The 12,214-nt window shown below is 41.1% G+C and overlaps 1 protein-coding gene across 1 annotated transcript in view; it reads right to left on the bottom strand.

Annotated features, from left to right (window-relative positions):
* GASK1B (golgi associated kinase 1B) overlaps positions 1-3,925 on the bottom strand; it is a 29,286-nt gene extending 25,361 nt beyond the window's left edge. The window contains exons 1-2 of the mRNA XM_006261447.4: positions 3,659-3,925; positions 1,760-3,025 (exon numbers count right to left, since the gene is read on the bottom strand). Coding sequence (XP_006261509.1) covers positions 1,760-2,717 — 958 coding nt within the window. The 5' untranslated portion in view covers positions 2,718-3,025; positions 3,659-3,925. The remainder of the gene's footprint in view (positions 1-1,759; positions 3,026-3,658) is intronic.
* Positions 3,926-12,214: the final 8,289 nt, after the last annotated feature.

The following is a 12,214-nucleotide window of genomic DNA, read 5'->3' as shown; positions in this document are numbered from 1 at the left end:
TATTTTTGTTCCTTTTCAGAACCATAAAGGATGAACAAACCTCTATTATTACTAAATTTTGTGCAGTTAATTTTCAAATCAAAATACTGTACAGTCATGCAAATAACTATGAGATAACTATGGCAACCAATGGGCATACATGCATAACAGTTATATATTAGAGCTAGTATATTATTCTAAAGAGAAGGACAAAGGTAAGGTACAGTGGTTGTTCCAAAAGCTTGCCCTTAAATAGAAAGCAAGACAAAAATTAAAAATATTTTTCCCCTTCTCATCACCTGGCACCCCTTTCCTTGCTGTTGGACTATAACCAATGATGGGAGGAAAGAGGTTGAAAAAAAAGGCAAATGTCTTTCCCTCTCTCAGACAACCCAAAAGGTATTGCTGGCTAAAGGACATCACGAAATTCAGTTCACAGTTAACCTAATACTTTTCAAGAGGCCTGCAGTCTGTCACCTACGTAGCCCTACAGAACCCCTGAACTGGAAGTTTTTCATTCCTAATAATAGCCCTATAGCAATAAAGCCTGTTCCTAAAAATAAAGTATGCATAATGTATCTTACATGTTTTGCTAGTATGAATAATAGTCAAGAGATACCAAATCTTTATTTCTAGAGATTCATTCATATCACTGTACAGGCTGCTTGAGGGAAGGCTATTAGAGGGTTGATAAATCACACATCAGTAGGTCCTTTTCCTTCCATCAGCTTTTGCAAGGTCATTTTGACTTTACCTTTTCCCCAGTAAAGTGCAGGCTTGCATTAAAATATTTCTTACAATCTGATTTCATCAGTAAAAAATGAAAAGCAAAAACAAATAACAAACCACTTTAGCAATGATTCATTAAAATGTAATGCAGTCTTTTCAGATCATGATTTGTGGGTATGTAAAAATAGCAGTTAGGCTGAAGACATATTTAACAAGATTGTAGTGTTAGAGAGAGATGTGATATAATTTGGGAACTATTAAATCTAATTTTGATTCATTTCCGGATGAAGCAAAAATATAATATTCCTCAAAAAGTTGTTTACAGTAATTATGGTTTTAATCAAAAGAAATATCTTTCACATGTATTTCAGCTTTACACTGTTAAGCAGAAGAATTCACTGAAACATAATCTGTTGGATTGTGTGGGAAGAAAACAGAGAGAGTTTATGCTCTTCAGTTATGGTTTAATTTACAGGGGCATTTGTACTACTGGGATTATGTCAAGGAAATTCAAGAGTAAGCCCTAAATAAAAACTCTGCTCCTCCCCTCTAGCTGTGACAGATCAATTCTAGAGATAGTTTTCTGTAATATCGTGTTAAAATGAAATATAGGAAGAAGGGCTATTTTCTGAAGTGCATGTCAAGTCACAGAGAGCGGTGTTAAGAAACTTTCACACTTTGCCTTCAATTCTATTATGTTGGCTAGTATTATTTCAAATCAACTACAAATATATAAAAAGGATCACCCTTTGTTCCTCACTCTATGTAAACTTTGATGAAAGGTCAATTGTCTTTCTGCTCTCACCAGCTCTACTAACCTATGAGGCAGCTGGGAAGCTGGGATCATAAATAAACTCTGGGTATGTCACATTTTTCTGCCTAGAACAGTTACACTACAGAGGACCCCTGCAATGACATAAGCATGCATATCAGTTTATTTTCCCTGTAACGTGCACTCTGCAATTCTCAAAGTGTTTATCTATGGAGCATGGGAGGGGAAAGAATATTCAAAACCCTTAGCTGGAAACTAAAAATTGGGGACATCTGTTACCTTGGATAAACTCGAACTTCCTGCTTACAGAAGGCAAGGTCCGGTTCAGCCCCAGGATCCTATCCAAATGGAAGGCAAACACCTCACTCATGTCCAGGGGTATTTTGATGAGGCCACACTGTCCTTGACTACAAGCTGCTCCTGCAGCCCTGGGATTTCTTTCAAACACGGCCAAAATCCCATGTTGAGAAGGTGCTTCTTGGATACCCTCTATCTGGGAATCAGCCATCACACGCATGCTTTCGATGTCATCTCTTGTCAGCCAAGAGGGGGAACTCTCACTGTAGATCCTGATGTTACTTTCCTGAGTTTTGGGCTGCACATTGACATTTTCTGAAATCCCTACATGTCTCCAGTGTTCCCTGAGCCTCATTGACAACTCCTTCTTTCTATCTCTGTCCTCCATCAGGTGGCTCTTCCATGTGGCTGGAGCAGCAACTGCAGCCATAATCCCCACAGCTTGACTCATCCTCCCCCGTTGTTGGAACAAGGTTTCTTTCTGCCCGGCAGCAGCTCCTGGAAGGCCCTGCCCATACGGCAGAGGAACTGCATGCTTCTTTCTGCGTTTGGGCTTCACAGTACCTCGGATGTTGGCAGGTTTACTGCGCTTGGACCTCAGGGTAATGTACACCACATTGGCTGGCACTGAGGTCCCATTTTCACCAATCTGGGGATCAGGTGGGGACAAGGTACCATCCAGAGGGATGCCCAGGAATGGTGTCTGGACAACACCTTGAAGACTCTTAGAATTACCCTTCTGGTGTCCCGCTTTGTGCTGGGGTAAAACGTGACCCACTTGACTCACCAGGAACCCCAGATAGATCACACACGCTGTGCCCAGCAATAGATTCCTCCTGGTCCGGGGGCACCTGCAACTCCAAAACCTCAGCACCCATGGGGCACACAGCGAGCAAACAAACCAGTTTATGATCTGGCCTGGCCGATCTAAGAAGGTCATTTCTCCAGTGAATCCACATGATGAAAGCAGTTTAAAGTGCTTGGGATTTTCCAGTCAGGATGATGATGATGCTGCATGATTTCCCTTCCCAGATCTCTAGTTCTTCTTTTCCCAGTGTATGCAGTGGATGGATACTAGCTGTGTGGCTGGGAATGTGAATGCTTAGCATTAAAGATACTGACGCCACCTCAACAAGCTGTTAAACACTTATCAGCCACAAGGGAAGAGATTGGTTTCAGGGAATGAATGGAGTCAACTGTGTACACAAAGTTAACTGTGTCATGGTGCAAAATGCCTCAGAGTCTCCTCTGCAAACCATGAAAGGAAAAGAATAGCGAATAGTTATTTCATTATCCGCAACAACAAATAATGTGGGGGGGAGGAGGGGGAAATCTTTATATAAAGGGAGGGATAAACTATAAATCTGTAAGAGAAGATATAAATCTAGAGATGTGTCATACTACAGATTTTAAATTCAAATAAAACCCAACATTGTGCAATACATTACAATTTACAATCTAGAGTAAAGAATCTCCAGAAGTAGGAGAAAACCTTGGTAAGACTAAACTTTCATTTCTTCATTCTTATGACAGTCATCACTAACTCTCATCTTTTGTTGCCTTGTTAGTTTAAAAATATATTGCATTAACTGGCCCAGTAACCACAGCAGTCCACATATGCACATTTCTTAATATGCAGGTTTCCTTGCCTAGTTTAATCAATATACTCTTAATACAGTTCAACTGTTTGATAACCTTATATTAAAAGATACATGTATTTATTATTCTGCACCTATTTCTGAAGTCATAAAATAAAGTTCTTACTAATAACTATTCATTTTCTAAACAAAATGACAGTGCTTCACCTCACCTCCCAAACACAATATAATGAACATTGTACCCTGTCTTTATTAATCTAGAAAGATATAGAAATAGTCTTACCCATTCAGCTTGCCCCATTCTTTCTTCTGGCAAATCCCTTATGTTAATACAAAGAACTTAGTAAAAGCTGCAGCGTTTACAGTTCTCTGGTACATAGTCTGTTTTTAAGTATGCTTCGTATTTTCGATATTTCATTACAAGTTTAGCTCTCTCTGAAAATGAACTAACTGCCCAGCATGGCTGTTTGTAGATGAACAGCTATAAACTTACATGAACCTTACGTTATAAAAAACACTTCTATTTTCAATTCTGTCCTGAAAGTCCTGTGAACTATATGCCTTCTAAAAAGTATATTCCCGCAGTGTCTAACGCCCTCTAGTGTACTACATGCAAATACGCTAAAGAAATCCCACTTCTCCACAGTAAAATGATGATTTGGGATTTCATGACAGTTCAGAATCATACAGTCTTATATCAAAAACAGGGTAAGTGGCTCTTAAAATCTATGAAGAAACAAATTAAGTTGTAGACATATCGTGCTAGTCCTTCACAGTTCTAAAATGCTGCATAACATCAGCTTCACTTTATAGGTAGGAAATGTGTGGCTCAGGGTTGAACACGTTCAACAGTGGCAGAGCCAGAACTTTTGGCTCTAGTCTGGTGCCCTAGCATATGCCCAAGCAGATACAATTAATTTTTTTTATATAGAAATAACAAGACTTATTCATTCCACAGGCATTCCCATTTTCCTTATAGCACCGAAGGAATCCTTGTTCCCATCATTACTGAAAACAAAAAAGCACCCACATTTAAACATATGTTTTGGATAAATTCCAATAAGAATTTTAAAAATATCATATGGATAGCTATAGTTCCTTTTTAAAATAACCTGGACATAGTTGTATTTCTTTGTGCATGTTGTCTAAAAGTTCTATCACCGAGCCAGAAATTCCATATACCAAACATTTTCCACTAAAACAATGTTCCTATGAACAGTTTCTTCCAAAACTCATCTTTCTGTGTACCTTGGAGGGAGGAAAGTGGTTTGTGGTAGGAAAGAGCATTCTCTGTCACTTCACGCTTTCCTTTCTTTTTTCTAATTGAAGTTTTATTGAAAAAAAACAAAGGACATTATTCACACTATTTGAATTTGTTCATGCAAGCACTAAGGTGCATTAACAACTTTATTAAACTATATATATTTGGTATATGTGGTATATTTGGATAATGCTCGCTGCTTGAGAAACTTCTTTCATTTTTTCCCCACTTAAAAAGGTTCAGAGGGACAGCTGCCAAATGTGGAAGTCCTCATAGTGTGATTCACTATGAGGAGCATAGTGGAGTAAATGTGGAGCAGCTGCAGCTGGAGGTACACCACTCGGGATCCCTCTAAAAAGGTGAATGTTCATCTAACTGGAAGCGCCAGGTTTCCAAGCCTTGGTACCAAAAGAGCAGCACAAATGACGCCTCCAGAGACTCAGATCCTGTGTGTCATTTTACAGGACTGCAAAGTAAGTGCAAAATGAGCAACAACACACACAGAAAAGCCACAGGAATAAGGGCCCCCGAGTACTGCAACTTTGTAAACAAGAGCACAGTTAGGTTCACCACCAAATATATTCATGCCCGTGACAAGATAATGTTTTGAAGTAGCTCATAATGGATCTTACATTTCTGGAAAACCTGTATAAGGTATCAAAAGCATAATTTAATTACACTGAGAAAAGATTCTGTACTGAGTTACAGAGAACTTTGACAGTACACAGTTCAGCAAGGCATTTGTCCTACTGAATTTATTTTGATTATTTTAGAAGTGTCTATAGTTTTATGCTTTATATTGCTTGTGACACAATCTGGCTTGAGTTCTGTAACTATGCTGTCACAGCTATTGTATAAAGTACAATTGCTGCATGTTGGGAATAACATTACCTGCCAGAGACATTCCAATAGTGTCAAAACATATTCCGTTTTCATTACTGATGGTTTTCTTTCACTGAAGGTTTTTCAGTCCTTTTAAATGTTAACTTATACAACCCTACTCCTACAATTCCTCAGAAGATAGTGTATGATTCAGAGCACTGGTTTTCACTCCCTACTTATGTGTAGGAAGAGCCCATGTAATTACTGGTGATGTTCCACAGATAATATAGAGAGCATAGCTGAGATTCTTTTTTTTGTCTTGAGGCTCTTTTGATATTGTGTGTGTGCATGTGTGTAAATAATAAGTATATATTATATATAAATACACACACTTGCATTATTTTTTGTGCTCCAAGACTATCAGTCTTCCTTGAAATGTGGTCTGGTTAATTTCTTAGGCTTGGAAAGATGCTAAGATCCTGAACAACTGTTGTCATAAGTATTTCTTGACATTTTTTTCAAGAGTAGGCCCATTAACCCTAATTTCTGGCCAAAAATTACAATTTTAATTATTGCACTTCCTCCCAAAATCTTTCTACAATTTAAATTAGATTCTGGATTCCTCTTTACTGCCTGTCCTAACCTATTTTCTAGTATTGTCAATAGTAGAGACAATTTCCGTTCATTACACTCATTGCCTTCCACAAATCTTTTAATTGGCTTCCTTTCACTTCATCAAGGTCAGGCCCCTTATCTATACATTCAAGGACTCAAAGAACTGACATCATCTCCTTTTCTACCTTATACATACATGCTTTCAGCTTGCTGCTCCGTGGTCACTGCTGTCCCTTCCTTATTGTAGGGATCCAGAAATACCACCACTAGTATGGCAAAGGGGGTAGGAGGTGGGAAGAAGAACTTAAGAAGCGTTGTCTAACCTTTTTTGTTTGCCTGGAAAATGTAAAATAATGGCTAGTAAAAAGGGTTTTCTCCCCCACCTTTTGATTAACAACCATCTGTATCTCAGTATTTGGAGGAAGAGTAGATCACTGTGTGGGAGACAGTGCCATCCAGGCTGCTACTGGAAGCACTAGGAAAAGTATAGACTCCCTGCCAGCTGGTGGCCTGTACTGGAGCCAGCTAGGCAGTCAGCTTGGGCTCTGGCCAAAATGTTGACAGTTAAAATAGCATGGCCTTCTATAGCAGATTAGTGGATTGCTCAGGGGACAAAGAATAACTATCCCCTGTGCCCTGACTCAAGCTCTGATATGAACTCAAATGAAAAGAGTGAAGTTACTTAATCTTCCTGCTTTGTTTTTAAAACTCTAAAACGGGGACAATAATAATTATCAACCTCACAAGGGAGTTGCAGTTCACCAAAATGCACACAAAACTCTCAGCGCATGTAGCCCATGTTTGGAACAGCCTCCCACATCCAGTCTTCCCAGCCAGACTTTCCATTCCTTCATGTCCCATTCCCCACTTCCCAAAACCCAAGAATACCTCCTCCTCTATCTCTCTCCTTATGCCCCGCTTTTTACAGCAGTTGCCCTAGGTCCTCTCTCTCTCTCTCTTTTTTTTTTTTTGTCTGCACTAGAGTATAAGCTTTTGGAGCACAGACTGTTTCTTGCTTCATGTTTTTAAAAAAGGTAAATGTACAGCACAAGAGATACCATTTATAACAACACTGAACTAATATTACTCTTAATCTGAGAAACTGCTTTAATAGTTGCTATCTCTTCACCCTTGGACCATATTATTACTGCTTGTGATACTCTCAGAAATTTGAAAAGGCCCACACCAATTTGATCATTTTTCCTTATAGCAAATGTTGTGTTCCCTTTTCTGCACATCAGTAGTATAGCTTATGCAGGGAGAGGGGGTACCAGCCCCCAGTGCCAAGTTTGGGGTGGGGAGGGATAAAAATATAGCAGGTGCTGGGTGCATCTATGCATGATGCTACATTGCCATAACAACGCGCTACAGCGACATAGATTTGGTGGTCACAAACTGTGATGCTGCAGCTACGTCACTGTAGCAACATGCTCCCTCGTTATAGTGCATTGCTATGGAAATGTAGCAGCTAAAAATAACTGTGGCAGGCTGGCCAGGGGGCTCGCAGGCAGCTCGGATAGTTAACTTGAGCCCAAAACAGCTCAGGCCAATTGGTGGAGCATTTCCACCAATCAGGAGGAGGCAGAAGGCAAGTTTGCCCCATCCTGACCCAGGGGCAGGGTGAAGAAGAGGACTTGAGGGGGAACTAACCCCTCAGGATTTCCTATTGGTCCATTTTCAATCTTGGGACAGAGCCTCCAGAAGCGATAAGAGCCCATGTGCCCAGCACACAGGGGCTGTCAGCAAGGGACGATGAAGATGAGGGCTTGTGAAGAGCTGATAGACCTGACCAGCGGGGCAGAGCAGAAGTGCCCAAAAGATGCCACTGCCTAACAGGGAGCAGCAAGTGGATGTGTCCCCAGCCCTGCCACGATAGGAGCTGCAGGGTCGGTTCCCAGATTGGTGCACAGAGAGGGTCTGGGAGCAGACGGGACCTCGGCATCTGCACGGGGCAACACAACCCTGTATGACGCAGGAGCCCAGCCCCCTTGGTGCACAGGGCTGGTGGAGAACTGATGGGACCTCGGCAGCTGCACAAGGCAGTGCGGGTCTGCAACCCTGCACGAGGCAGGATCCCTCAGTGCACATATTGGTGCATGGGGAGGAGAGCTGAGCAGAACTGATGGGACACTGGTGGCTGCACAAGGCAGTGTGGGTCCCCAACCTTGCACAAGGCAGGAGCCCTCAGTGCATGGATTGGTAGCTGCATGAGGCAGCATGGGTCCCCATCCTTGCATGAGGCAGGCACCCCTTTGGTACATGGGTGGGGCACGGAGCTGAAAGCAGGCAGGGTGGCTGCATGAGGCGGCTCAGGCCTTCCCACAGTGAGTGGCATGGGCCAGCCACCCCAGCAAGGGAGGATGCCTCGCCTCAACCCACCGTTGGAGAAAAGCTTAACTCTCCAACAGCTATGGGAGTCATGAGTTAACCAGGGAGGGGATATCCCCCAGAGATTGATCGCCTCCAAACTGCAGGCGATCAGTGGGAAGCCTCTGATGGGAGGGGATGATTCACCCTTGGACACAGAGAGGAGTCTAGGACCCCTGTTTGTTCAGGATGGTTTCCTGGTTATGGGCCCCTCCTAGCTAAGTAACCTAGGAGAAGGTAATAATGTTTTGTTATGTAACAGGCTCCTTCTCCAGGTGCCATTTCTTATTTGGGCAGAGCTGCTGTGCCATTTCATAGATTATAGATTTCATTGACATTAGGGCTGGAAGGGACCTCAGAAGATCATCGAGTCCAGCCCCCTGCCCAAGGGGCAGGAAGTCACCAGGGGTCATAGGAAAGATAAGCATCCAAATTTCTCTTGAAGGCGTTCAAAGTAGGAGCTTGAGTTACAAGCAGACCTGGTACTGAAGTTTGATTTACTGGTCTAGCCTAGATCAAGTAACCCTGATACCACATTGATCCAGGTCCATCTTAGACCAGAACTTCTGTTCTGTTATGGCTATAGCACTGTTTCCAGCCTCCTAAACCAGAAGAAGTGTAATGTCTATTCCTTGCACAGATATGTTGTTGAAATTAATGATTTATTGCCTCTTAGCCATGCCTTACACTTAAGATGCTAAAGGCCTATTAGCTGGAAAAACCCGTTTGTCATTATCAAGGATGATGCAGGTTAGTGTTTGAAAATATGAAACATTACTTATAAATGTTTGGGCCATGTTTCTAAGGAGACTGATTGGAACTGCCATCTGGAAACTGCTCCAGAAAGGAGAGAGGAAATGTTTGCTTCATGACTAAAATTACTGAATAATAGTCTAGGCTTTAATTGCTGTGGGTAAAATCCTTACAAGGAGGTATGAAAAAGGTCTCCTTTTGACATATTGCAGAGGGTCTCAGCACCTGGTTTTGGCACTCAAACATGGGAGTTTTTCCAAACAGAGTGGCAATGTTTGTCTAAAAACCTACTCTGTTCTGGATGTTCACTCAGAGTCCTCAGACTCAGCTGGGAGCTAAGCCAACAATATTTTCTAAACCTTACTTTAATGTAACAACATTCGCTCCAAGCAGTGCTGTTTTTAAAGGTCAGTGCCTTCTCACAATACCCTAGGGACATCAACACACTGTGGCAATCCTCTCAGGGACACTTTTGTCCTGTAGGCACATTGCAGTGAACGCAGCAGCACCTGAGTTGACAGAGAAGCTTCAGAAATAGATGGGAGAGGAGAGAAGAGAAGAAATGGGTCTGTTTCTCCCCAAGAGGACCCACCCCAAATGTTGCAGAAGTGAATACAAATCAGATAAATATCAGTTGTTGAGGGCTGGACTTGCAGTACATTGTGGTGGCTACTGCTATTTCAGTAATATATTTAAAGAGGAGTCAGTTGTATTTTAAAAGCTGGTCAGTCTAATAGCTAATAATTTTATCATATACTCATACCACTGAATCTTTTACTAACACAAAGGAGGTCAAGTCTTAATCAAACCTTTTAAGGAGTAATGTATTGTAAATAAGATTATTAATGTAATAACAATGATTACAGGTACATTTTCACATTCTTGGAAGGAGCAATGCTTCCTTCCAAGGATATTCCAATTGTTGGTTTATTTCTGATATTGTTACGTTGCAACAATGTTGGAAGGTACACTTGCCATCAGGCATGTCTTTTAGCTGAAGACAGTAACTCATTTAACCTGAAAACAAAGGAAGTTTTTATTTGAAAATGCAACCTTTATGCCAAAGGACATTACATTACAAATGGCTTCTCCAAGTAAGGGAATGGAGGAAATCAGTATCATGAGTATAGCACATTTCTACCATAGTTTAGTATAAAAGTCATCTCAAGGTTCTCCCCCTCAGTTAGTAACTCATATCATTTAAAGTTGATATCTAAATGATCCTTCATGATTGCATTTTATAGAGAGACAAACACAGTATACTGGGGCAAGCTACATGTATCATACCTGTTTTTCTCAAGCCACCCACAATTATCAAGACCTCATTTATAACTGGCAAGCAAGAATTTTCTCATGAATACATGAGAAATTATTCCAGATAGCATATTTGCAGTTTTATTTCTATTTCTGTGTAGGATATTTAAAAAAGCACCAGCCATGCTACCATTCCTGAATCTTAACCTCAAAAAGAAGATAGAAAAGAAAACAAGTAGAGGAGAGGCTGAAACTAAGTCAGGAGACAAAATACATAGAGGGGGCTAAGGGGACAGGGAGGAAATAGGGATGGACAAGAGCAGGAGTCTGGAGGGTCCAGAGATAGATGGGAGCAGAAGAAAACTTGGGAAATGCTAGAATTAATGTACCACTGAAATTTAGTTCTCTTGTATATTTTGAGTAATATTATCTACTAGATATCCACAAGACCCATTGATAAAATTCACTCCAACTGAATGTCACCCTTAAGAACTGGATTCTGTCCCTGCCTTTGCCATAAGACCCTGTGTGATAATGGGCAGTTTACTTAAACAAAAATATTGACAGGTGATCATTAAAAGTGTGGGTTCTCATTTTCTGGTTGCCAAGCTCATAACACCTAGAACTAGATTTGCACAAATACTGAGCTTTCATGATTGCAAAATAGGGTAGGCTGGGGCTGTGTTTCAAACATACAAACGGCTAGAAAAGTGTTAAGTACTCTGAAATAGAGGAGCTCTGACTCTCTAACAGGCATCTCAAGGCATTAAGTCTGGTCCCCGTATGTCCAAAAGGATCAAAAGACTATCTATTCTAACCCCTCTCACATAACCTAGTCACAGAGCAGCTTATATAAATACAAATAAAATCTACAATGTGCCACAGGTTAAAAGAGGATATGAATCCACATATTGCATCCACCAACTGCTGGTTCAAGAACACCCCTACCTTATTCCTCATAAAATTTTCAATCTGTGTTTCAGAGCAATTCAGGTACCTTGTTCCCCTACCTAGCTTAGATGACCGTTCCAGAACTTCAGTTCTCTTATCCTTTGAAACTTCCTCCTTCAAATCTGAATTTGCCACAACAGGTTCTAGGGATCTCAAATTGAACACTAGAATTAGAGCAATTTTGGCAGACTCCCTGTAACATGGTGAGAATATTATCCACTGACCTTGCAGAGGCCTTAGGAAAATGAATTAATATTTGTGATCTGTTCAGATCACATGGCAATGAGCCCATGAGGAAATGGATGAATCTCGCTTCATCCCCAGGCTTGAATAAATGCAATAAATAAGGTACCAAGACATGCATTAAAAGAAGAGAAAATAAAAGGATGAATACCTGCTTATAAAATTAACATCATGAATTTTGCTCACTGAAAGAGACATAGGAGTTAAAGATTATGTCAGAATGTGTATGCATGAGGGGATTGAGTCAAGGTTGTCAGTACCTAACTTTTTAAGTGCCCAGCTTTGCAACCTTAATAGTGTTCTTTTAGCACAGTGTATTTGTGTGTAAGATGCACGTGAGCCCATGCAAAAACGGCCATTAACATTCAATTAAGGTTGCAGGTACATATTATTGCTGTGAGTGCCAGTTACCTACTCAGAACATTAGAGGTTGACGTGAGAGAGAGGGGGCAGGATCAAAGCCCTAAAGGATTAGAAATCCAGGAAGCAGCAGTGCGAGAGCTACATTTCTCAGAGTAGATAGCAGAGCTACTTTAGCTGTAGCCGGTGCTCCACCCACTGCTTTTGTCACTG

The sequence above is a fragment of the Alligator mississippiensis genome, chromosome 2 (assembly GCF_030867095.1).
Source record: "Alligator mississippiensis isolate rAllMis1 chromosome 2, rAllMis1, whole genome shotgun sequence".
Taxonomy (NCBI): Eukaryota; Metazoa; Chordata; order Crocodylia; family Alligatoridae; genus Alligator; species Alligator mississippiensis.
This window is presented reverse-complemented; position numbering and strand designations above follow the sequence as displayed.